Below are 25773 nucleotides of genomic sequence, written 5' to 3'. Positions count from 1 at the left end.
GATGAGAACAAAGAAATAAAGCTTCTGTTCTTGAGCTGAGAGATTCTTGTGACTAAACAGATTGCTGGGGTCGTATCAGCGTCTGCAAGTGACTGACCACTACATATGGTATATGACTGGTTTCACAGACCCCAGTTAGCACTACCCCTGGACCTAATGCTAGCTAGGTAAGCTCTTCCCAGATTAGTGCTCATCCCGGTCTATGAAACCAGCAGTTAACAGTTTCAGACTGTATGGGAAAAACACAATCACCCAACAGTCCTTTACGAAGAGTGCCAACAGTGGTTTTCCAAATCAATTTCATTAGCGCTAGCATTACTATCATTTGGCCCTTTGCTTGTATTGTATACACCCAGCTACATTGCAATCAGCTACAATGTGTGCCACTTGTCCATTGTGTGGGTGCACCAACTTGCATGTGGAACTAGTGAAGCGCAGACCCCGATTAGCTTGCATAATCCAAATAAATACACCAAACTGTTAGTGTAGAGTTTTATTTGCTTTATTCCAATATTCCTGTATTGGAAGATTAGATGACAAAAAGGCACAAACTCACTTTAAAAGAAAAAGAGAAAAAAAAGACAGCTTCTATTAAAATCCTCCTGCACAGTTCAGAGTAACACAGAGCAGCCTCTTGAACAGTTCCACCTTGTAATCAGTGCAGTCCAGCCTCTGGATCCACGAGCCACTGGTCAGTTAGTACGATTATAATTATATTTATTATTATTAAGGCTCATATTCCTTTCACGTTTTGCTGTGCTAGAAGAGCCAGATCTGAATCAAGGGAAAAACCAAAACAAAACATCAAAATAAAGGACATATTAATAATTCTGTAACGAATTCTGTAACGAGCGGTTCTAGAGTCTTACAGAATGTAAACAAACAGAACAAACGATATGTAAATATATACACACGCACACCATCCTGACAAAAAAGCTGGATTGGAATCTTCAGACCAAGAAACTTGAATACATTTCTACACAATCTACTAACTGAAGTGACTTAAATAGATCAGAGTGCATTGGAAGGGGATTTCTGACATATATAATATTATATACAGTACATATACTTTGTTTTAAGATTTTTTATATGGATCATATAATTACAGAAACAGAGACTGTGATTACAACACTCTAAATAACATTGAGCTCGTCACACAGAGAATAACAAGTTACAAAACAGACACAGGAATGCATTTGATTAAGAAGAAACTCAAACCCTTAAAAAGTGATAGCGTGACCCGAGAACGGTTCACGTGGTGCTATTGAACACAAACTGTGTTCTGGTCGATTGATCACGATCTCTGATCCAAATACTGCCATGCTTTCAAAGCACTGAACAGGATCTCTCTGCAGCACTGACAAAAAATGCACGACAGACGCAAAGGGAATGTCAGAGGTTTGATTTCATCTTGGTACACACATTGTAAACACGTCAGTGGTGGTATAGAGATCAGTAGGATACAGGGATGGCAAGAAGACTCCTATTGCACAGCAGTTTCATCCAGTCCAGGTTTTACTATGAGCTTGACCAGCCCACGGTGTATAGCTAAACAAGCACAGGTGTGTCTGATTAAACTCATGGTGAATGGATCAGGCTGCTATGCAATGGGAGCCTTATTTCTGGGGAATCAAACCTATTTTGTGTGAAATCGTTTTGGACTGCTTCTGATGAGATGTAAAACTAGCACCCACACCTTAAGCAGGTGAAAAAAAGGCAGGAGAGGGTAAGGGGGTAATCGTCAGAAAAAAGTTTTTTTGTAAACTACACTATGCCCCTTCCTCCTTCCTAAGCCTGGCTCCACTGGTCCCACCAAAGAGCTAGTAAACTCAGTGCAGACAGATCAAAGAGTAGCACTGTGCTTCCATTCTACAAACACTTAAGAACATCTGCACAGGATCTTTACAGGATCTGATGAGAACTTAAAAGGACAGACCGCTGTGAACATGTTATGTTATGTTTCTTCAAGTGCTAAAAAAAACCCTCATTATGATCTTTGAAGAAAGGCTCAAGTTGCTTGGTTATAAGCATCCGTTTGCAAGACGGCTAAATCTTTTATCAGCTAGACTGAAACAATCCTACAGAATTACTGGGGCACCTCGAATGCTGTAACCATAATCTTATAAGAACCTTAAATACGATTCTGCCAAATTCCATGAGGAATGTCGACTTTCACCATACCCTATCAACAGGACCCGGATCACAGTGTAAACTAGCTTGAGATGGATTAGGTCATGATTTCTGCAAGAGCAACACAAGGGACTTTTGTGCGTTTTTTTTCTTTTCTCTAAGAACTCGTCTCTTATGCATGCAAGCTGTCTACTTGATTCCTCTCTAAGACTCCACAGCATGATTGTTTTAAAACAGATTATTAATTTGTTTTTTTACAGGTTGCAGAAGGCTGGGACACAGGGCTTGCTTTCCAAACCTAAGAGTAGTTTTACTCGCTTTTATTGTTTTCAGTTCAGAAAAATGACGTCCAGACTTCAAATGTTTTGCTGAAGTTTTTTTTGTTTTTGTTTTTTTTTAAACGCTCATTTTTGTGGGTTCACATTAGACCACGTTAATTGCAGGGTCTCTGGACCCCTCACCCCCCACAGTAAAAAAGACTCTGGTTCAATTCAGCAGGACGGCACTACCCTTTCTTCTAAGCCTTCCTTTCGAAGCATCTCCCAAAAGCAGCCCTACGTGTGCAGCTGATCAATCTCAGGCTGGAAGAGGCACGCGATGTGTTTCAGACCGCTCTGCACAGCTTCAGTCTCTACTAACATTACAGGAGATTCTCTTGAGGAGAGAGAGGCTCACAAGTCTTGCACCTGCATCCTCCTCTGTAAACATGTTATTAAAATAAATCAGCTGCCTGCTACTCTGCACAGAGCTAAAGCACAACAGCTTCCCCTCCAGCATCAGCTCAAGAACCACAGAGCAGTAAGTCTGCTCACTTCGCAGCAGGGTCAGGACAGTTGATTTGTTACTGTGCTGCACAGAACAAGGTGCTGGAGGAGAGGATTTCCTCCAGTCCTGTGAGAGGGAGGGAGACATGATATCAAACCTAAAGCAATCCTATAAAAACCCTACTGCTGGTAAACGACACAACTAAAACCAGAAACACAACACAGAACTTCTTCTACGTCTGGGCCACAGTAAGCAGATCCTCTGTGTTCTGGAGGTTAATATTCAGAACAGCATCAGCGAGGCAAATGAAAGCATGGATCTATGCCCAGACTGAACGATGTCTATGTGTCCTGTACATCTCTAAACATCAGTGACAGGACGGAAAAATAAAGTGCACCAGGCTGTGTCACACGCAGTATTCACAGCTTGTATGGGCTCCCCTCAAAGAGGAATTGAAAATACTGGAACATCGTTTGGGTAAAACAAAATGCATGCAGTCCGTTTGCCTGCCAGTCAATCAAGAACATTTAAGAGAGTCACCGGATACTAGGATCACCCAAAAACTGTACTTATATTTTACTGCTGATGATTTTTATCAATTCTTGTTCATCAATACAGGCTGCTGGCATGCCGATAATAGATTAGCTCCAGGCACAGAGCCGAGGAGCCACATTTATTGCGTTTTTGTGCTTCATTTTGGTGCTTGTGAAAGACGCCTGCACTGAGAAGGCGTTAGAGCGCCCCCTACTGTGCATGCAAGAGGAACTGCAGCGGCACTCACTCGGATTGTCTTAACTGGACCCGACTGCTTTACCAATAACGCGGACAGCACGGAGGTATTGATGTCAAGGATGCGTCATTACAGCACACTGGCTTTACTCATTGCTCCTGTCAAATATTTACAAACTGTACTCCCAACACTCAAGCAATCGAATACAACAGAAATCAATACCCACCACCTACACCACCCCCCCTGTCTTGCCCGTGTGGTTTCAATGCTGTGACGATAAAGCGAGTCCTGGTCAGGAGGTGTAAACTGGAATCCAGATCTCCAGATCTAGATCCCTGGGTTCTTCCGCTCTGATTCCTCGGGGTGTTTAATTGCTTTCAATGTTTCTTTATTAAATCGCCTCTCGAGAGCCTGACTCGGAGTAATTCTCTCAGCCCACCTCACAACCTCACAGTGCTTTTTTTCGTAACCCACTGGCAAGATCTGAAATGCCCACAATTTGATTTGAAAGCCCTACATTTGAAATAGTCATGTGAATTATTTGGGCGCGTGTTAATATGTTACCTCCATACCTACATGTATGTAAGCATATATATATATATATATATATATATATATATATATATATATATATATATATATATATATATATATATATACTTAGGCATGCATACATACAGGATATCAATGCATCCAGGCTGTACTTGATTCTGTTTAAAGATTCAAAGGGTTTCAAAATAATGTGTCTTCACTGGGTGCTGCCATTGACTGCGATAAAAAAACATGTCACTATTCAACTGGACAGAAACGGGATCACTGTCGCTTTTCCCTGTCGCTAATGTGTGGGTCTCCGAGGGGAGCACATGAAACGCAAGCGTAACAGACCCGTTTATCCCTGATTGAAGAAGAAACGACAAAAACACTTCACAACGTCACCATAGCGCTATTACTCTTCAACAAGCAATGATCTAGAATAAAACTAAACACAGAAAAACAGTGCACAATACGATCAAATAAAACAGATTCAGCCTGGTCCTAATAACACACAGGAATATGAATGAACATCAATTATTACATCAAAATCAATATATATCTGCCTCTAATATATATATATCTGTCTCTCATAATAATAGTTTGTTAATAATATTATATATATATATATATATATATATATATATATATATATATATATATATATGCTAAAATGTAGTGCTTATATATTTTTTCAGTTTTTTTAAACAGCTCTCTGGTCACCACAATAGAGCAGTTAGTTTGTCGGGTTGTTGATTTTGAAATTATCGTTGCCACATTGTGGAGAGAGAGAGAGTGGCTACCCACAAGCTGTGCCATTAAAAAATAAAAAATCGATAGGGCGACAACGCTGGTGTCCTGGACATGGTCTTTATACAGATCTGAAAAAAAAAAGAATAAATGACGTTACAATTCGAGTTGCAGAGGTCGTGGGGAGGCAATTAAAAAGACAAAGGGCAGAGAACTAGGCTGATCCCAGGACTTAATGGCATGAGCCAAGAGGAGTGGTTAAAATAATGAAATCCCTTCATCCTAGAAAAAAAATGACTATTTAATAAAATGGTTTAGATAAAGTGAAGGCAAGTCGCTCCTTCAGAGCAGCGTAGAACCCTTCAGAACCCATTGTTTATTGTTTATTTATTTAATTATTTTAAATGTAGTCATCTCCAATGGTTTTTAACTCGGTTTTCTCCCTAATTTGGAATGCCCAATTATTATTTGTATCCCGGTTCACCTCTGCAACCCACAGCGACTCGGGAAACAGAGTCTGAAACATGCATCCTCTGAAATGCGTTCCTGCCAAGCCCTCATTTCTCGCACTGCGGATCCACAGCGAAGCCACCAGACCTATAGTGCCGGAGGACAACGCGGATCTGAATGGCTCCACTGCAGACCCGCAGGCGCTCTATCAGCCACAGGGGTCGCTGGTGCGCGGTGAACCATGGATTTCAGTTTAATGACTGCCATTACAGAAGCTTTTACGTGTTTTTAAAAAAGGTAACCCTTCAATTGTAACCTTTTAGAAACATATTCTAGAAGCCCTGAAAATAACACTCCTTTGTATTCCTTCAAAGGACACCTGAAAAGGACAATAGCGGCTTGTTTATTGAAACCTAGGAGACTGTTACCATGCGGTTCTGCCTCCCCATACTCACAGTGCAGACAGCCCCTCGCCTCAGTCTTCTGTCGCAGTCATGCCTTTTACTGGATCCTTCACTCTCATCTGTGGAAACACAGCAGATCACGTGACACCACTGACAGCATGCTGACACAGGGAGACAGCACAGGGGGTGCGCTGGGGCACTTTCAGGGATGGCAATAACACATCCCCATTGTATAGCAGTTTGATCCACTTCTAGTGTTACTAAGACACAGTCCAGCAAATCACAAGACGAATGACCAAGCAGCTCAGCGACAGATCGCGCTCTCAAGCTAGTGAGCGCACACCACCAGCTCTCCGGTTACGAGGGAATGGGATTTCCACTGACCTCGTCCAGCTCTTTCTTGGTCTCGTCCTCCATGCGGCGAATGTCCTCCATGGTCAGCTCAATCCACTTGTCGATCCAGCAGAACAGCTGCCGGTGGAAATTCGTGAAGAGACGTCTCTCTTGCTGGGAAAACAGACAGATGTAGTGTCAGCCCTGTGTAAGTGAGCACAGCAGGTTTGTGGGGGGGGGGGGACGGACCATGGTGACGGAGGACGCACTGGTCCATAAGGCTGATGCAATAGCAAGACAGGATTATTTCTAAAGATAAACAGAGGAGGGATCCCTTACATCTCACCCGCTTAAATACTAACCCTGAGATGGAATACATTTCAGTGATAATCACTAGGTGGCACCATGCAATCACCAATAAATAACCACAGATCACTTGAGCTGGACACTCAATAGTGCTGAATGAAGAAATACACTTCGATTCAATGACAAACATTTTTCACCGTCTTCACAGAGATGCATTCTGTCCCTGAAGGTTTGGATTGGGTGGGGGTACCTGGAAGCCTTTTTATCAGTGGAATCTATTCAGCTGCGCTATCATACCTACCAGCTGCAGGGGGCGCTGTGGTGCAGGATGCCGATACCCAGACACACGCACGCACGCGCACACACATACACACAATGCAGGCAGCCTGACACCGCTTAGCTCGCCTTTATTCACTTTTTATTGGCTCACAGTGTTACCCGACAGCTTGCAGCAGTTAGTTCCCAGCTCAGCTAGAATTTTGTTTTAAGACCTTTGACAGTCTGTGCACGACTTTTGTTCCGGTAAGGTCCAAAGCTAGTTTAATTGACTCTGCACTGACAGGTCCTGTTTTTTGGATTTTGTATAGCTGTGAAAACAACAGCAGACAACACTCGGCCCATCGATGCTCCCCCGGTTCCTAGAAGCTGGTTGATGTCCACTTAATTTCCTACTGTGTCTTCTGGTCCCGGTTGCTGTGTCGTGCTTAAAGTATTGGCTAAGGTTTAACTTTGTCAACTCCTTCTAACATTACACAGCAGGGATGTCCAAAGCTCTTCCTTCCACTCCTGGTCTTTGTTCCAACCCTGTTCTAAAAAACTGAACCAATCAAACCCTCCATCCAGACCCTGAAGCAGCTCATTCTATTATGGAGCAGTGCGACAGAACTGTGACTGGACCGTCCTGTTACACAGCTAGCAAACACACCCTTCCTCACCTTCTGTATGAAGTTCTCCACTTTGTTCTGGAGGCCCCACCACTTGAACTTGATTGTTACCAGCTTGTAGGCGCACATGTGGGGGCAGTCTGTCTTCTGGGAGAGCTCTTTCTGCACGGACAGACAGACGGACAGACAGAGCATTACCAAGGGCTGTGCAGACCATTACAATTAGAATTTCACTGTCAGTTCAAACTGCAGCTCTGCTCCAAATAAAAAAAGGTTTAGGACTAACTGCAGTTTGGAAGTAAATTCAGGACGTTGTTACCATAAGCCCTTGCTGAAAATATCTGTTCCACAGGAGAGAAAAAAAATACTTTGTAACCTCTCTATGCTGCAAGTAGTTAAGAAGGTTTGCTTTTTTGGCTTATAGGGTGAATTATTGGCATGTAGGTAGAACCTGTGGATAAATGTAATAACAGCCTCTATGTTTTTTAGTGTAAATGCAATCTGATTGTAGGGAATCACAGGTTTAATGTAATCCACAGTTGCATACAGACTTGGTAATACATGCTACTGTTTTTTTTAATTTTTTTATCTGGCTGTATTTAAACTGTACAGCACACTGGGATCACATGACATTGCTCTCTCGTGTCACGTGACCGTTCGGTACCTTCCAATCAGGGCCCAGCGGACCACGGCCTGTTTTCGCAGACTTGAATTTTGACGGATCTTCATCGGGTTTGTAATCCTGTTCAGAAAAAGCAAAGTTATTTAAAATATGAACTCAAGAGAACCTACAAAAACAGAAAACACAAGCGCTGCAACACTAGTGCAGGTTTCTGCGCTCTGTGATATTTCTTACAGACGTTCTTCAGCACAACTGTACAATAAAGAAATTTACAGGGGCTAAGGAAACACTGCTGCGTTGTTCTCTTTGAAATATCTGTTTAAGCATCACAGGGACATGGTCAGTTTCCTTCCTTGTGGGGACCCAGCGAGCACTATAAACGAGCACACACATCTACACACATGCACAGTGGGGAGACTCACCCTTTGGTGCACCAGGGATCGATCTGCAATGTCGATGTAGACCACCTCCACGTTCTTCCAGGTGTCTGGGTCCAGCCCGTGGACCTGTCAACACACACACACACACGCATGCACACACGCACGCACGCACGCACACACACAGACCCAGCAAGGTTAGAAACACAATGCGATCACCAGCGAACACGCCCTGAGCTGCGTGCCTGTGGGACACCGATCAGGATACACTGCTAGGGCTGTGAGATGAATCACTTATAAAGGGATCAGAAACAGCGACAACCAAGGGTCTAGTTCTAACAGTAAGAAGCTTCTTACACCCCCGAGCGGTTTCTCATTGCAATGACTGCTTTTGGATATAAGAAGCGCTCTCCCGTGTGGTACCAGAATGCAACGGGATACCTGTAATGAAATTAGATGTCCACTAGATGGCGGTGAATCTTATTTTTATAAATAAAAAAACAGAAGCTTTTCAACTTTTTTTGGGGGGGACTCACGTTTTCCTGCTTTCCGAGGTCTGGTTTGTGCCAGGTTTCGATTTTAATCAGAAAGTCATCCTTCATGTATTCGTTCTGTGGGAAGCAATACAGAAAACAACTTGCACGCGGCTGTGCTGGAGGAGAGGGGAATGGGGGTGTTTTTTTTTTTTCCAAGATTTATCTTACTGTTATATGGAGTTTATCATTTTCTCAAAATCTGCTTTTGCTTGGCATTGGAGGGGCAGTTACAACTCCAAATGCAGTTTAAGGAGTTAGCCAGCAGGGGGAGACAGACAGCATTCCAAACGGCCTCCTGTAAATGATACTGGAATCTGCAGCCTAGTACCCTGACTCCTCTTTCCTTTCACCTCCAGGATAGAGTTACTGCACTATCTTCTCTTTTCATTCTCTTCTAGCTCAGCGCAGCAGACTGCACAAAGCCTTGACTGTTTCTGGGCAGACAGCTTTCCACACTCAAGTGCTTCTGATCAGGGGTGCTCAAGCATAGTTCCAGCAAGGTTCATCCTAATTCTGCATATTGAAACTCTGATGTGCATGCACTGGATTGCTATATTAACAAAGGGAAATGAAGCAAGTGGTCCGGAAATAAAATGCATACTGATTATTAATGGTCAGAATAAACTAAAAGCCGCTCCACGTTTGTGAAGGTTTATCGTATGGGTGTGTATTTCCGTAGCAAAGTTTTTCTCAGCTAAAAGTTAACAGAATTGGAGCAAATCTTAACGTGCAGTGCAGACAGGGCTGACTGGAAAGGTAGGAAAGCCATGTGCGTTTACTTACCGTGATAACTGCTCAGCAAATAAGAGAGACATGAAAATGAAGAGACACAAGAGACGAGAGTGCGTTAGGGTTTCAATCACACTGTCAACGAGGATTACACCTGATTACATCCTGAAAGCACATTACCAACACACCTTTACATACTGGGAAACACATCTCACAGGCTTCCCCAGAAAATACAGGAGATTCTGCAGCAGATTGAACAAGCCAATAAACAGGTGTGTTATTAATACAAGGGATAAGGGCAGAGGTCAAGCAGTTCCTTTAGGAGAATGGGTTTTAAAAGACAAACGCACTGCATCTGTGCCCTTTGCAGTCTGGTTAAACCTCCTTCTAATTTCTTTATTAAAACATCCTGGCTGCTGTTCAGCCAGCTATATATATAATGAAGAAGAAATGTAATTGATAAACTGAAAATGTACCGTTTTTAACTACAGCGTTTCGGTTTCTGCCTTCTTCAGCTAGCATGGCAAAAATAACTAGGTAGCCGTTGTTGTGTCCTGATTCTCCCTGCTTGAAGAGCTCTGCTCTTTTTGACTGGTATATATTGTGTATGGCCCTTTAAGAACCCGCTGGTCATCTGTATGGCTCCGTTAACCAAAATGCTTGGACAGCTCTGCCATGACCCTCTACCCTGGAGAGCATTAACAGTGAAGTGAAGCCCTGAGATGGACAATGAGAACAAGCTGTGCCCTCAGAACATCAGAACACAGCGGCTCTTCTGTGTAACTGAACTGGAAAAGCATCTCAATTATTCATCAGAGCCGAGTGGCAGAGATACTGTGACACTGTGGCACTGGAGGAGTGAGCACAGCCCCCTTGCAGTGACCAGAGTGTAGAAGCAGCCCAGCCCTGGGGACAGGGTGCCTGTCCAGAGAGCTGCTCTGCTGGGGCTGAGCTACTGTCACCTGCAGAGTTCTGCACAGAGGCTTCAAAGAGAAGGGGCTGACACACGCACGCACGCACACACACACGCACGTACGCACGCAAGCACGCACACACACACAGACATGCATGCACACACAGACACACACAGACACACACGCACACACAGACACACACACATGCACGCACTCACGCACGCACAGACACACACACACGCACGCACACACACACACACACAGACACGCACGCGCACACACACACACACACACACAGACACAGACGCACGCACGCACGCAAACACACACACACACACACACACAGGCAGCCAGCAAACAATGCTCAGCATGAAAGCAGCTGTCCACACTGGTGTCTGGGAGGTTTCTGGCAGTCCTTTCCCTGTCTCAGTGCTCTGTAACACTTCATTAAATACTTCCTTACCTTTCAACACCTATTTTTTTTTTATTCTATTAGTCCAAAATTAAAATGCATCTCTTAAAACCAAAAGGCCACAGCACCCAATGATTCAGGAAATGATATTACATATATATATTTTTTTTAGCAGACGCTAAAAAGCGACACTAGGGGGTGAAGTATGCACCAACAACTGCTGCAGAGTCACTTCCAATAGGACCTCATTTTACGTCTCATCCGAAGGACGGAGCACAAGGAGGTTAAGTGACTTGCTCAGGGTCACACACAGTGAGTCAGTGGCTGAGCTGGGATTGAACCCGGAGCCTCCTGGTAAGAAGCCCCTTTCTTTAACCACTGGACCACCAAGCCTCCTCATATGCCCTGTGCCTTGACATGTAATGCGCTAGACCTATGCAAACTGCTGTGTGCAACTATTCAGCAACAGTCATGAGCAGCAGAAGGATGGCAGACTTGACAATGAGGCGTGATAACGGGGTGCCCACCCAACCCGTGTTTCCATCAGGACAGTCTGCCAGGTTTAGCTTAGATGGAAACGAGGAAAACAGAAAGTGCAAGTGATGGCGGATGCAGCCTGGGATTTTCCCAGTAGCACTCACTGGTCCTGCAGTAGGGGTATGCGTTCCAGGCCTTCTCGTGGATATTCAGCGCCCCCGCTGGAGCCAGCATTCGCACGGTGGCCGGGACTTTGCTGTGAACACAGACGAGAGAGTTCAAGCCGGGTCAGGCAGCCTGAACGGACTGCTTCAAGTCTGAACACAATTGTTTCACTGCAGGGAGATTATTGTGGAAGTCATTTGGCAACATCAGCTGATGTAAGCCCTTCCTGTCAGTTGACGGTGGTACAGCAGTTTCCAGGGCTGTGCTCGTGGCTGTGCGAGCATCAGCACACCCCAGTTCCAGAAGCAGCTCAGACTGCTGATAGTGCCTCACCTCTGGAGATGGTAGATCTTGTGTGTGTACTGTCCTTTCTCTCCGTTATTCTCGTAGGGCTCGTTCTTCAGCACCTCCACGCCCTCTCCGCCTCCCGTCTCGTTTTTACTCGCCTCGGCCACGGAGTACAGCTGGCCCACCTGGTACTGCGGGTGTAAAACAAAGAGGAGACGCAGGTGAGGGGGCAGGGCTTGACCTCAGGGAAGTCATTAGGGTGTGTGGGAATGTGGCCTCATGCAGCAGGTTTGAATGAACGCAGCAGGACTGCAGCCGCGCTGCTCTTTCAAGTCAGACGGTCATTCAGGAAGGATGGCACAGGCAGCCTGTACTGTAATATTGTGTAAGCGTGGGAGGGGGGGATCGGTTACTCTCGTGTGACACTGGCCTACATTTCCCTGGAAGGAGAGAAACACACAATTTCAGGTATTCCTAAGTCGCTTGTTTCTAATTCTGTGACAGGAGCAGGTGTGTATTTGTCTTCATAATGACTTTGGAGTTGACAGCGTTATGAATTCCACCCCTATATTTCCTATGTTATCAACCACTTATTTACCTTTTTCAAAACTACGTATTCAATTCCATTCCATTACAATTCTATTCTATTACATTCCATTCCATTATAATTCTATTCTATTTCATTCCATTATAATTCTATTCCATTCCATTCCATTATAATTCTACTCTATTACATTCCATTACATTATAATGGTTAACATCTTTTGCATTGATAGCTTTGTGTTTTTTAAATGAATCCTTGTACAGTAGTTACTATTTAACTATAATATGTGACATATTCAGCACAATCAGCTTCAAGTATCAGCAGAAACAGCCTGGCAACAATGCAAAGCCACGACATGTGATCTGTTACTACAGTCCACACACACACACACACACAGGGGTGGGAATAAGACTCCTATTGCATAGCAGTGTCACCCATTCCAGGTTTTACTACGAGCTTGGTATAGCTCAGGTGCGTCTTATTAAACTCATAGTAAAACCAGGAAGGGATCAAACTGCTATGCAGTGGGAGTCTTATTTCTGTCCCTGCATTCATACACATCACACATCACATTTGATAAAGGGGCTGGATTGTACTGCAGTGTGCGTTTCCAATTTAAACACAACCTGTGGTCGCTGCACACTCCAGTTACACCACAGTCACTCGCTTATCCTATTAAAGCACACTAACTTCTCGCCAGATAAACTTGTCGGACTCGCCCTGGAGTCTGATGCCAGGCGCTGCTCAGTGAGCAAGAAACGCAGTGAGTTCATGCAGCAAGGGCATCTAGTGCTCTGTGAAATGCCCGCGGCCTGGGATGACTGGCAGGCTCATCTGTGATGTCATGAAGGCATGTGAGAGACTCGCGCATGTTAATATTCTGCAGAGCTCGCTGGATTTATACAAGCTTCAGAACTGCTTCCCAATGCAACCGACACTGGCCCTGCTTCTGCTCTACCACTGCTACTTTATTTATTTTATAATGCTGGAACTGGAATAATATACAAATAACTCCTGGATACACAGCCATGACTGCACCCTGATATCCCCACTCTGTACAGCAGCAGCTGAAGATTGAGCTGCAAATCCACACACCCTTATCACTGCACTGTTCAGCAGATACACCCAGTCCTACCTACTGCAGCATTGCGAGTCTCTGGAACAGCTTTGTGTAACTCACTTACTGAGACCTGTCTGACTGCCCTCAGGGCACAGTCGCCTCCCTTCTGCTGCATATATAGAGAAACCGCCTCCAGAAAACCAACAGAGAAAACTTTGCAACAGGTCAAAAGTTCAGCCTGGAAATCAGATATCTTGACGTCTTGATATCTACTGTAAACCCCTTCAAATTCAGAGAGTTAACCAGTATTATGCAGAATTTTTTGCAGAACTACTCTGTACAACTTTCTCAGTCACACCAATAATTTTGAATTGACGGCTGTGACTGGGGACGGATGTTACCGGCATGCTTTTTAGGAAGTACACTAGAGCTAGGATACTATCTATTCAATAGGATACAGCGAAGGGGGCAGGTTGAGGTATTCTGGTTTGAAAAGCAGCACACAAGCTTGGGTAGGACACTGGCAATGCAGTAATCTGACTCACTGATGAGCTGCTGGTGTGCTAGGACATTTGGAGGGCATTGAGTGTAAGGAGAGAGAGAGAGAGAGAGAGAGAGAGAGAGAGAGAGAGAGAGAGAGAGAGAGAGAGAGAGAAGGGGAGGTGTGGAGGAGGGAGAGGGATTGACAGGGAACGACACCAGAATGAATAAGGTACAGAGAGATAAAGAGATCTGATTTCACACCGCTGTGCTGAGTTCACAATCTAACTTGAGGAGCCCCTGTGCTGACACAGAGGCTGCCGTTCAGACATTAAACCGAGATCCTGTAAAAAGCTGCCTTCTAATTTGGGTTTAATCCACTCAAGCATGCGTCAGTCGCTTTCTTTCTCTTTCTCTCTCTTCCTATGTTTCCCCCCTCTTCTATTCTCTCTCTCCCCCCCTTTCCTCACCCTTCCTTAGTCTGCTCCATTATTGTATTTTTAGCTTCAGGAAAACACTCTAGATTGCAATCCACGGCAGATAAAGCAGGAAGCTGTGGCTTTATTTTTAGGCCATCTGTCGGCGAGTAACCTTACATCCGACATGCAAAGAAATCTGTGGACGGGGGGGAAAGAGAGAGGGGGGAAGAGAGAGAGAGAGGGGGGGGAGAGTGGGAAGAAGGAGAGAGAAAGGGATGGGAAGAAGGGAGGGAGAGAGAGAAGGAGGGGCAGAGAAAGACAGAAAGGGATGTGGAGGCTAAAATAATTCCCCCTTTAAAGTGATAATGTTTGCCTTTGATTACTGCTGCAATGTCACTAGTATTTAGAATGTCAGTGGTTCTCTTAGAAGGAAATTCAAATCCGAGTCTTTGTTCTTTGACTAGTGAAAGGGCACACAGGGCAGCTGACGGCAGCAAACCAGTGAAACAAGTTAAATGAAGTTAAACAGTGACTCAGTGCTAGCTGAACCTAGAACTCATTATTTAGCTGACTACCTGAAATGGCATTGATGATGATCCACTCATCACGAGATATCTGTCATTCCCAATCCTATATATCCCATGCCTTCTCAAAGTGCACAATCTTTCTCATTAACCCTTTTCAGCCCTGGTATGTATCTCCCACATTAATGTGTATTTCAATACACTTGAAACTTTGGGTAGTTTCAAAACCCCATAACACAAAACGCTATATTTCTAGCAGGTTATCTGTTTTATGAATGTCAGTGTCCATTTACTGGACAAGTCACATCACGCTGGCTAGTTAAACTGTGCAAAGCAACTCATAATTTAGATCAGTTCCAAAAAAATTTAGCAAAAGTGCATTGTACCCTGCCCAAAACAACGCTACAATTTACGAATTCAGAGCCATAATCTACCTTAGAGTCCTAAAGCTTAGAAGAAAACACATTTGCTCCACCCTGCTGACCCGCTATGTCCCTGCACGCAAGGTGAGGTCCTCTGACTCAGGCCTGCTTGTTATACCCAAGCAAAAGCGCCCCACACTGGGAGAGCACTCTTTCAGCTTCATGACCCCGACTCTCTGGAACTCTATCCCAGCTTCAGTGCGTGCAGCTCCCACAGTCGCTCGCTTCAAATCAACTCTCAAGACCCACTTGTTCTCTCTTGCTTTTAATGCTCTCTAAGCCTGATAGCTGTTATTAGCTGTATGCCCTGTATTTCACTGTATTTAATGTATCATGCATTGTTCCTCACTATCTTGTTAAGCGCTTTGTGATGGTGGTCCACTATGAAAGGCGCTATATAAAATAAATATTGATTGATTGATTTCTTCAAGAGATAAAGCCTTCCTAGAAATTAAAAAGATTCAGCCAAGGGTTGCAATGTTTTTTTTCTTTTCTTTCTTTTTTTTAAATGGGGATCTTTTTCAAACGCGATCTTTTCAGTTTCACGTGCGTGCGAACCACAAAGCACAAGAAGACAAGCAGCAAAACTAAATGGGTCTCACGTTACCACAGCCCTGGGATTCATCAGGAAAACGCACGGCGACAAGTCAGAGCAAAGACACGAGAGCTGTGCAGAACCACGCTGCATCACTGCAAGCATCATCAGAAGGCAACGGACAGCTGATAAAAATAAATACAATGACATGACATGGTGACAGACTGGTGGAGATCTTAATGGGGTTTGTTTGAAAATAAATAGATCAGGCTGGATGTTAAACGGACACTATCACCAGGCTAGGAAGGGGTTAATAATGCATGCCACTGGATTTTATTGATGGGCTGATGCCAAACAAACTGCTTTTATGATCCAGGGTGCAGCGGACAGTCCTAAGTGCACAGGGTAACAGTGTAGAGTGAAGCACTGTGCATTATAAAGACTGCTGTAACCCCGAACACAGTCAGACAACCCAAGCGTGTTTAGCTAAGCCTTGTACTGTAGCCAAACTGTTTTTCTGATAAAAAGGGTTCATGCTGTAACCCACTCACACCCCTGGATCACTAAATAAAGAGGCACGGGCCTTGCCTTGTCTCCAGGGCTATCCATGTATTACCCATGCAGATTGACTGGGTGGGATAATACATTTTGATGAGATTCCGCGATGGTGCTGGGGCAGGTATCACACTGAATGGCTCAAACGGACACAGTATATGGATCATTTTGCCTTATGCAGCTGGCACAGCTGTCTAGCAATAGCAGGTGGTCAGGGACAGATTGTGGGTCCGGCTCAAAGCAGCGAGTTCCCTGGTTGCACACAGCTCTACTGTACAAACAGAACAACACCCAGGTGACAAAATCGATCTCCTCCCTGTCCAAACCTGCTTGTGTGCGGCACACCCTACCTGAAACCTGCTTCCACACAAATATGGAAACATCGCTGTTAACAAAGACTGGAGGAAGTTATCATAACAATAAAGAGAAGGTTAAAATAACAGGTAGATTCCAGTTATAAATGATCCAAAAACATGAGCCTATCCTCAAATAAGGGCAATGGAACTTCATGGGTTAAATCCAGCTCTTAAAGGGACAGCCTTGTTCATTATTTTAACAGCTAGGATGTCACTGTGACTTCCTGATGCTATGCCTTTAACAAAGGATTTCAAGTACTAACTATTAAATGGCATTTGAAGCAATTTCCCTTTGAGTATGCTTCCCGATGCTTCACATAGCGATTGCTGTACCACGTGGGGAAACCTCAGCACTGACTGTCAGAAACCAGTTATTTGTAACACTGGGCTAGATGCTCTAAGCTATTTACTTCAAATCGCCATCAGCGCAATCCTTTTCTCAATGCAAAAAAAAAATAAAAACACCAAGTAAATGTTAAAGGAATAAGAAATAACTTCAATTAAAAGTCTTGGTTGTTTTTTCCTGGTCTGTGTAACTTGTGCGGTTGCCTTGCTCCTTGTGCTAATTGGATAAATAGCTCAGAGGTATACAGACACCTCTCCCAGGTCTGTGGTTAGCACTGAAGAAAGCAGGGTCTATTCACCACTAAAGCTGGTTTAATCAAAGCTCAGGCAGCCCCACGCAGTATCCTCTAAACTCCTTCGAGTGACTCAGCTTATCGGGGCTTGGGAACACAATGCATCCCTTGTGGAGGTTACGCGAGATTCGTAGGAAAGAACGGAATGGCTTAAACCTCTCGGAAAACATGGAATTCCTTTTAATTCAAGGACCTTGGACCTTTTATAGACTATCTATACCGCGCATATACATGTGTTATAAAATTGGAATTCTGGAGCCACTATAATTAGGAGGACTCATGATTACAATTTAACCCTAAGGTAAGGCATTGATAAGAAACTTTACAATGACGTTAGAACATGGCAAGGCATAATGTGTCACTAAAATGTCACTTTATAAACTGCTATCCCTTGTTAATAAGTGTCCCAATCTGTCATAACACATTTATAAATGTATCGTTAAACTGAAGTGTGTCTGCGTCCAGTCCACAGCGCTGAGACTCAAGGGGGCTGTGTCAGGTGGTCAGGTGACAGGGGCAGCTAGACTACCTCTCTGGGTCACACACGCACTCGCTCACACACTTCAAACACAACCCCACACTCAGAATGAGAGCCCTGCTTACCTCCTCCACGGAAATCGGCAGGATCACTCGGCTGGAAGAGAAAGGAAAGGACAATGTGAGAATCTCTGTGATCCAGAGGCACTGGGAACACCTGACTCCAGCTGTTAGGAAACAAAGCCAAAGCATTGCGATATGCAAAACCCCACTATCGACTGCGCTGGGACTGCGTGCTAGATGTTTGATTAGACTTTGAGAAGAAGCACCAGAGCGCCGGGGTGAGATACAGCAACTAGGAAATCAAGCAGCACTGTGGGACAGATGAGCTGAAGTGTTTGCGAAGGGTAAACCATGGTGCTAGTGCTGACCCAGACTGTTTCATGGTGACTCGTGGTCCAGGTTGGGATGCGAGGTGAAGTGGCTGGAGATTTCTCCTAGCCTATGCAACGCTCCTGGTGGAATCCTCAGCAAAGATCCGTTGACTTTGCACAGCCAGGAACCTGCGCTCCCCAGACTGCATGACTCGCCTAGCACCCCCCCATGCCTGCGCCTTTACCTTTAATCTGCTAATGGCATCCCTCACAGCCCCCTGCTGTGGAGAGCAGGGCAGGCAGCCTGGCTTGTGTCCGCACCGGTAGAGGACACTCAGGAGTACGACAGGCTGCTCTGTATGCAGGACTCAGCCTGGTTTGTACACAGCTCTGGATCCCCTGCTACCCCCGTCCCACAGCTCTCTGTCCATGGGATCCAAGCGTCCTAATGTAATAAACCTGCAGCTTGTTACACCAACAGCCGTAGCAATACAGAGAATAATGCAGAAGGGTGGAGAGAGGTCAGAACAGACCTCAAAGGCTACATTATAATTATAGACTAGCACACAAGATCTGACACTTGCTGACAGTGCAATATCTCTGGAAACAAACAACAAAGCCAACAACACACAAGCGCTTGTGCTATAGTGTGAGAGCGTGCGCGGCTTCGAATGCCAATGGCTTTCACTTCCATGCTTTTTTATGTTTTTTTTTTAATGAGTTGTGTCCCTCCACAATAGAGTTGTATTCATGTCTTCCCTATCGCTGCTGGCTTTCAGCTCAGTGCACCTCATTACAAGTTGATTGCTAATGGTTTGAACAGCGGTCTTCAGTGGAAGCTAGCGCTGAAAATACAAAGTCCTTTAAAACGACCTTAGTTTCCAGGGATGGAATTAAGATTACCATTGCATAGCAGTTTGATCTCCTGTCCAGACTGAGTTTAGGATGACACACCTGAGCTTGTTACCTGTACACTGTTGCTAATCAAGCTTCTATTAAAACCTGGAACGGGTGAAACTGCTAAGCAACAGGAGTCTTATTACCATCCCCGGTACCCTGTTTAGATGATTCCATTTGAGAGCACACTTGGGCTGCTATGGCCAATACAGGACTAGAACATTATTGTATCAGAGGTATAACAAGTATTCCTTTGGGAGACACCTATACAGGATGATTAAGCCTATTAAAAACCCCACCCCTTTATTGTAACACAATTACATCAAACATGTTTACCAGCACACTTAACAAGCTGATGACAAGTCACTGAAAGCAAACAAAAATGAAAAGATGTGTTGCATCACTGAAGAAACACACACAGCAGGAATAACAACTTCTAATACGAGCATCCTAACTGAAGCCTGAGGGTGTTGCAGCCAGGCTGGCATTGCAACCTGAATGAAGCAAATCAACCCTCCCCTTGCAGAGCAGAGTGCAAATAAGGGACGGCTTGGGGTTGAGTCCTGATCGCTTTTTTTCTCATAAAGAAAGCAATAAAACACAATTTGATATTCATGAAGTGGGCTTGTTGAACAACAATCGAGAACGGTTTCGTGAACATCATGAAACTTTTATGGGGACGCAGGCTTAGTGATTTACCATTGCTGGCAATGCATGCCGATCTGCCAGTGATAGGATTACAGGCGCCAGGTCATCTAATTTGCATGTCAGCAAATCTATTCAAATACTCTCAAATCTGATTAAAAAAAAACCGCTGAAGAGCCTTTCTAAAAGTTGTATCAATGTATCAAGTTAAAACAGTTAAAACCTGGTCCTTTCAATAACGCCCCTAAATAATAATAATGAGCTTGTTCCCCTCTGCTGTCACCACTCTGCCCCTGCCTTTCAGATCTGTGTTCTGGGACACTGTGACTGGCACTGCCCTGTAGAAGGGAGATGCAGCTTGTCTTATGACACTAATAAAAGAAAGGCTTGTCTAATTTGCCTTCTATTATTACCCTGAATAGGTGCCTCTCTGTTGTTTAGCCTGCGTCCACGACTGGGTGAACTCGATAATGGAACCAGTGAGCGGTCCCTGGTCCTGTGTCACCTGGCCCCTTCACCCCTGTCAGTGCTCCAGCCTCCAGCCCGTCTCATCACCTAATCGATCAATCACTCAATCTAATCACATCTTCATTTTTTTTAATTGTTCTTGCTTGCATTTGTATCAGCCAGGTGTTGCTGAACAAAGTGAGGGACACTCTGGGAATCAACAAGACACACAGAAAACTACACCCATGAAAGGAGGAGTGAACATTGCTATAGGAAGAATTGAGCTCCCTAAAATAGCTGTTTTGTCACTTGCTTTTTTAAGGTTTTGAGCAGATGGTTACACCAGCACTGCCACTAGGTGATCATGAGTCACCCAGTTTCTACAAGAAACTACATTATCCCCTCCAGCGTCACCCCATAGCACTGCATCGTATCACACATCCCCAAACACAGGTATTGACGTTGCCATTCTTAACTAAACACAACAGATTCTGACAACCATAAGAGCTTGTGATAACGAACACACGGCATGGACCAACGGTTCTCATTAGAAGTAATGCTAGTGTTTAACACAGGCAATGATAAAGCCAAATTCACATTCCCGGACTGAGCAATGTCCCTAAACTGTCTCCAGCTACCCTGAGCTGCTTCACGTTTTTCAAATTGTTTGTCTATTCACACTGTTGCCATGGAGTTTGGCGTAAGCCAGTTCCTGAAAATATATGTATTTGTATTACAATAAGGGTGTGAAACTTTTCAATGTTATAAATACGCATTGCAAAATTATTTTATTATTAATTTTTTTTTGATCTTGTAATGTTTGGTTTGGTGAACATACATCTGGGTTCAGATTTTCAGCATGTCCTGTAATTATTGTAATTATTTAAGAGGGAAGGAAAAAGGTTAATAAGCAACAGGAACTGCCTTTTGAAATCCTGAAAGACCCTGCATACTGCTTCAAAGTAATTTATACCTAATCCACCCTTTATTAGTAGATCTAAATATTTGATCAATACAGTGTTTGCTGTAATATGACCCTCATTACAGCTCCTCTACCAGCGCTGCTTCACTGAAGAACTTACATTTAATTATTATTATTATTTATTTCTTAGCAGACGCCCTTATCCAGGGCGACTTACAGTCATAAACAAAAAATACATTTAATCTTGGATACCAGATACCACTAGAGCGGCTTTTTCCTTTTTCATTAATGTTTGTGATTGTCACTACTGGAGACAAAACACTTAATTGCAGAGCAGAGATAGTACAGGCAGTGGTTTCCATACAATGCTTTATGCTGCCTCAAGCCTGCCCTGGACTGGAGGGAGCACCCTTTCTCTTAGGGGGTGAGGGAGGGAGCAGTTCAGTCTCCATGCCTCAACCCTGCCCTGGACTGGAGGGATCACCCTTTCTCTTAGGGGGTGAGGGAGTGAGCAGTTCAGTCTCCATGCCTCAACCCTGCCCTGGACTGGAGGGAGCACCCTTTCTCTTAGTGGGTGAGGGAGGGAGCAGTTCAGTCTCTATGCATAAGCAGAGACCATCTAACTTGTTTTCCGTTCGTGACCAAAGCAATTACAGGGCAGACTTCTAGACAAACTATCAGACTTGCACCTGACTGATCAGAGTGGGATCCAAATGAGATTACTGCTGTAGAAGACAACAAGCCAGTTTGGAGAGCCAGACACTCATTACTGCCAATTAGTTTATGAGCTTTGGGGGAGAAAGTGGAACGAAGCTAAACCCCAGATAAGCACCCAAACCAGAGAGGTGGTGACCATGCAGACTCTGCAGCCTGGCACACAGCTATTTTATGATGCTTTTGTTTTTAAAGTTTTGTCAGGGCAGCTTCTTGGACTCCACGGAGTTCACCCAACCTGTTTTAAAAATGTCTAAAAAATGTAAATAAAAAAAAATTGTGACCGAACTGGCTATAAAGGCATCAATCGAACACCACAGACTGCGCCCACACACAGACACATCTCTGACACGCAATATAAATCGATTGTCCGTCGTTTCACCTGTACTGTTGACTGCAATACAACAGTTTATGCGTCAAAAAAATGGCAAAGTGCTTTACAGTAATTGAATCTGCAGTTAAACGGTAAAGCGTGCAATCAATGGTTCTTCTGCTCCCTCCCTCCCTCTCCCCCCCCCCCCCCCGTCTTTCTCAGTTCTCTGTGAAACTCAATCTCGCTCTCCTTCAGTGTCCTCGGCTCTCCTGCCTCCTGCCACTTCTCCCTGGCCTGGATGAGGTACCTGAGCATGGAACTGCACCTGTGCGTTCGCCATGCTGGCTCCACATCTTCTATCGTTCTGTACACAATGCTGACTCACTGTCAGAGCCACAATGGCAGCAGTTCCTGCACTGTAACCCCTGATCAGAAACACTGTTAATACCAGGATTACACATTCTCATTCTTAAAGGAAAATTCAGTTTACACTCCATACAAGTCCAGAACGTTTCCTTGTGTGTGTGTGTGTGTGTGTGTGTGTGTGTGTGTGTTGTATATACGAATGGGTTTTACTGGGATGGAAATAAACACTCCCATTGCATAGCAGTTTGACTAGGAGTTTAATAACAAGACACACCTGAGCTTCTTATATACACACTGTGGCTAATCAAGCTGGCTGTAAAACCTGGAATGGGTGAAACTGCTATGCAACACCTCTGAAGCACGCAAGCCTGCTGATGGATGGATGGTGCCTGCCTGGAAGGTATGGGTGAGGTGGAAGGTGGCCAGTGCGAAGGAGGTAGGAGAGGGATGCCTTGAAAAGAGAGAAAGAGAGAAAGAGAGAAAGAGAGAGAGAGAGAGAGAGAGAGAGAGAGAGAGAGAGAGAGAGAGAGAGAGAATGTACAAAGAGACACGCTTTGTTATGAAGTAATCTACCGAGGCTAAAAATAAGGCAAACCGGTTTGCTGAGGCACCTTAAATGGCCATACCTGACAACGGGCTGCATTGCATTCAGAGTTTACACATCGCAAAGATACGTGCAGGAGGACTGGTGATTTTTTTTAATTTTTTTTTTATTTTAAATCGCCAGTTTTTTAATTCCAGCCTTTGTAACATTGTCAGACACTGCATAGCTGTACAATATTACACACTCACAGATTGCACATTAAAGCGGTCGGACACATCAAGTATTTATAATCCGCGCGCGTGTCTCGTTGCAGTTTAAAGACACCTATCATCATGTTTCAGGTAGCGCGCGATGAGTCTCAAGATCAGCTTGAAAGATCCCCCCCCCCCCCCCCACCACCATGATTACATAACACACGAATCATGACGTCACAACTGGACGTCATATACAGAATCGACACAAAAGAAACCGCCGCAGTATAGCGTGTTTATTGAAAAAAAAAAAAAAAACATCACACACACACACACAGTCAGTATGCTTCGTACTTTCAATGAAACCTATTCATTATGAAATGGCTGATAATGAAATATCATCGTGGCGTCTCTTGCGTTTTTTTGTAACCTTAAAACGTGAGAAAAATAAATTAGGAAAACAAACAAACAAACAAACAGTATTCATTTCTGCACCTTTCTCGTTGGTTACGCTGCAGTATATTATTAGAGTACCCGTCCGTATCTGACACCGTGTCACCGAGAACTCACTCACTGAATGTAACACTGTTTGAAATGTAAGGCTATGAAAAATAAATGAATACATTAAAAAAAACAACCTTCCGAGCAGTACTGGTGTCTAATTATTCATATGTATTATTATTATTATTATTATTATTATTATTATTATTATTATTATTATTATTATTATTATTATTATTATATTTAACCAAAACAATATACAGTTGGAATGCCTTTTAATTGGAATTTGAGTTTTAATTGAAAAAATTCAAATAAAATCGAGAACGGGGGTTTGCATATCACAAGCGGATTTCATTCATTATATTTCACAATCATATATCTATATGTATTCCTTACTGTACTCGCTAGGCACGCACTGTCATCAATGCCAGCACACAAGGACACCGCGCTGCAATGTAACTTTCGGTCATTCTGTACAGAATATTTCTCTTCATAATGATAACGTTCTTATATTTTATAGCGTGGACACGCTCGCCAGCAGCACTTGATTCTCAGTAAACAGCATTAACAGCACAGAACGAAAGTCAAGTTCACATGACAGTAATCATATTGCAATACTAATATATACATTCACAGTGTCTTATTGTATCATGCATATATACTTACAACTCTTTGATGAGCATATTTCTGCAGACAGTCTCTATTTGCAGTATATAAATATAGCTATAAAATCCCAGCAGATGTTGCTCTCTCTCTCTCTCTCTCTCTCTCTCTCTCTCTCTCTCTCTCTCTCTCTCTCTCTCTCTCCTCTTTCTTGCTCTCCGATTCTCCCTTTTTTCTCAAATTACTTCCTGATCAGGCCAAGTGTGGGCGTGGCGTAAAAACGGCAGCCACGCCCCCTGGGTTCCAAGGTATCGTGACGTAAAAGCAACTGGGAGGTAGAACGCAAGAAGGATTCGCTTAAAGGTCACCATGGCGACCGCATCATTCATGCTGAAGTCTGATGTCATAAACAGTACCAGCAGTGATAAGCCGCTGGTCAGAGATGAAAGTGTTGGGTTTGAACTGGTCACACTGGTTCAAGACACTGTAGTAACGTTGGCTGAATAACTAGTGGCACTGGTTCTAGACAAAAACTAATTCATCACCACAGCCCACGCTGCCCAAAATGTTCCATAGCCTGCGCAGAATCTGACCAGTTTAGCCAATGACCTTCTAAGAATGACCTCCGTGAACACAACCTGTAATTCCTGTCTGTGACCGAAGTCAGTTCAATGGTTCACCTGTATTTACAGCGCTACAGCGCCCCCTTGTGGGTGCTGTTGAACATGACCAATCCACATCAATCGTTATGGGAATTTGAATGGGTGTTCCTAAGGACCAACGGAGATGGAGAGTGTCTGTGTGTGGGGGGCAGGAGGGAGGGAGAGGAGGGGCCTCGTGTAGATGAGTTTTTTTTTTTTTTAATTGCATCCAAGCCCAACCTGAGCCCTGGTAATTATAATCCAAAGCTTACATCAACTCAGTCATTTTGCTCAGCAACAAGCTGCCGTTGCTGTGCTGTCAATGGGACCCTGAGTGCCGTTTGTTTCCAGAATGCACTGTGCATCTGGAATCCCCAGGTAAAGTGCATGGCACAGGAGATTCCACTTATCATGCAATAAACAGTAATCGTGGGTCTCGAAATTCCCAGCAAGGTCTGATTACCGGCAAACCAGTAGCTGGTAGAATTCTCAGGACACAATGACCTTGTCATGATGCGGGCCCTTGTGTTGAGCTCCATCTGGTGGCTGATGCATGTCATGACCGCTCCAATCCAGAACTCGCTCCGTCAAGGATCATTATAATTATAGCGCACACCAGGAAACGGCATCACTGTGTGTACCATGTTGGCTCCCCCTGCTCTTATCTCTCTTATCTTGGAGCCACAATGCCTCCAGTTTCTGTTTCATCTCTACAAACCCACATTGGTCCACAGACCACAGCTTTTTAGTATCCATATAGCCTGCAGTTCAGAGCCGAAATACAATGCCAAGGCATTCTTCC

The 25773-nt window shown here is 44.1% G+C and overlaps 1 protein-coding gene across 1 annotated transcript; it reads right to left on the bottom strand.

The window, feature by feature from the left end:
* Positions 1-478: 478 nt before the first annotated feature.
* On the bottom strand, positions 479-24577 carry LOC117429864 (phosphatidylinositol transfer protein alpha isoform). The gene is made up of 12 exons (XM_058998018.1): positions 24394-24577; positions 17940-17970; positions 11849-11994; positions 11515-11606; positions 9602-9609; positions 8819-8893; positions 8328-8411; positions 7948-8025; positions 7335-7445; positions 6145-6267; positions 5812-5879; positions 479-5037 (listed from the first exon to the last, which is right to left on the bottom strand). The coding sequence occupies exons 1-11, from the start codon at positions 24408-24410 to the stop codon at positions 5832-5834; spliced, it is 813 nt and encodes a 270-aa protein (XP_058854001.1). The 5' UTR covers positions 24411-24577; the 3' UTR covers positions 479-5037; positions 5812-5831.
* Positions 24578-25773: the final 1196 nt, after the last annotated feature.

The sequence above is a fragment of the Acipenser ruthenus genome, chromosome 24 (genome assembly GCF_902713425.1).
Source record: "Acipenser ruthenus chromosome 24, fAciRut3.2 maternal haplotype, whole genome shotgun sequence".
NCBI lineage: Eukaryota > Metazoa > Chordata > Actinopteri > Acipenseriformes > Acipenseridae > Acipenser > Acipenser ruthenus.
The sequence above is the reverse complement of the archived record's forward strand: the minus strand, read 5'-3'. Positions and strand labels throughout refer to the sequence as shown.

Excerpts from the sequence above, each read along its gene's own strand:
- LOC117429864 (XM_058998018.1), bottom strand. Across the intron at positions 11,995-17,939 it reads TGCCGATTTCCGTGGAGGAG|TACCAGGTGGGCCAGCTGTA; the intron begins GTAAGCAGGGCT and ends TTACACCCGCAG. Across the intron at positions 11,607-11,848 it reads AAGATCTACCATCTCCAGAG|CAAAGTCCCGGCCACCGTGC; the intron begins GTGAGGCACTAT and ends CTGTGTTCACAG.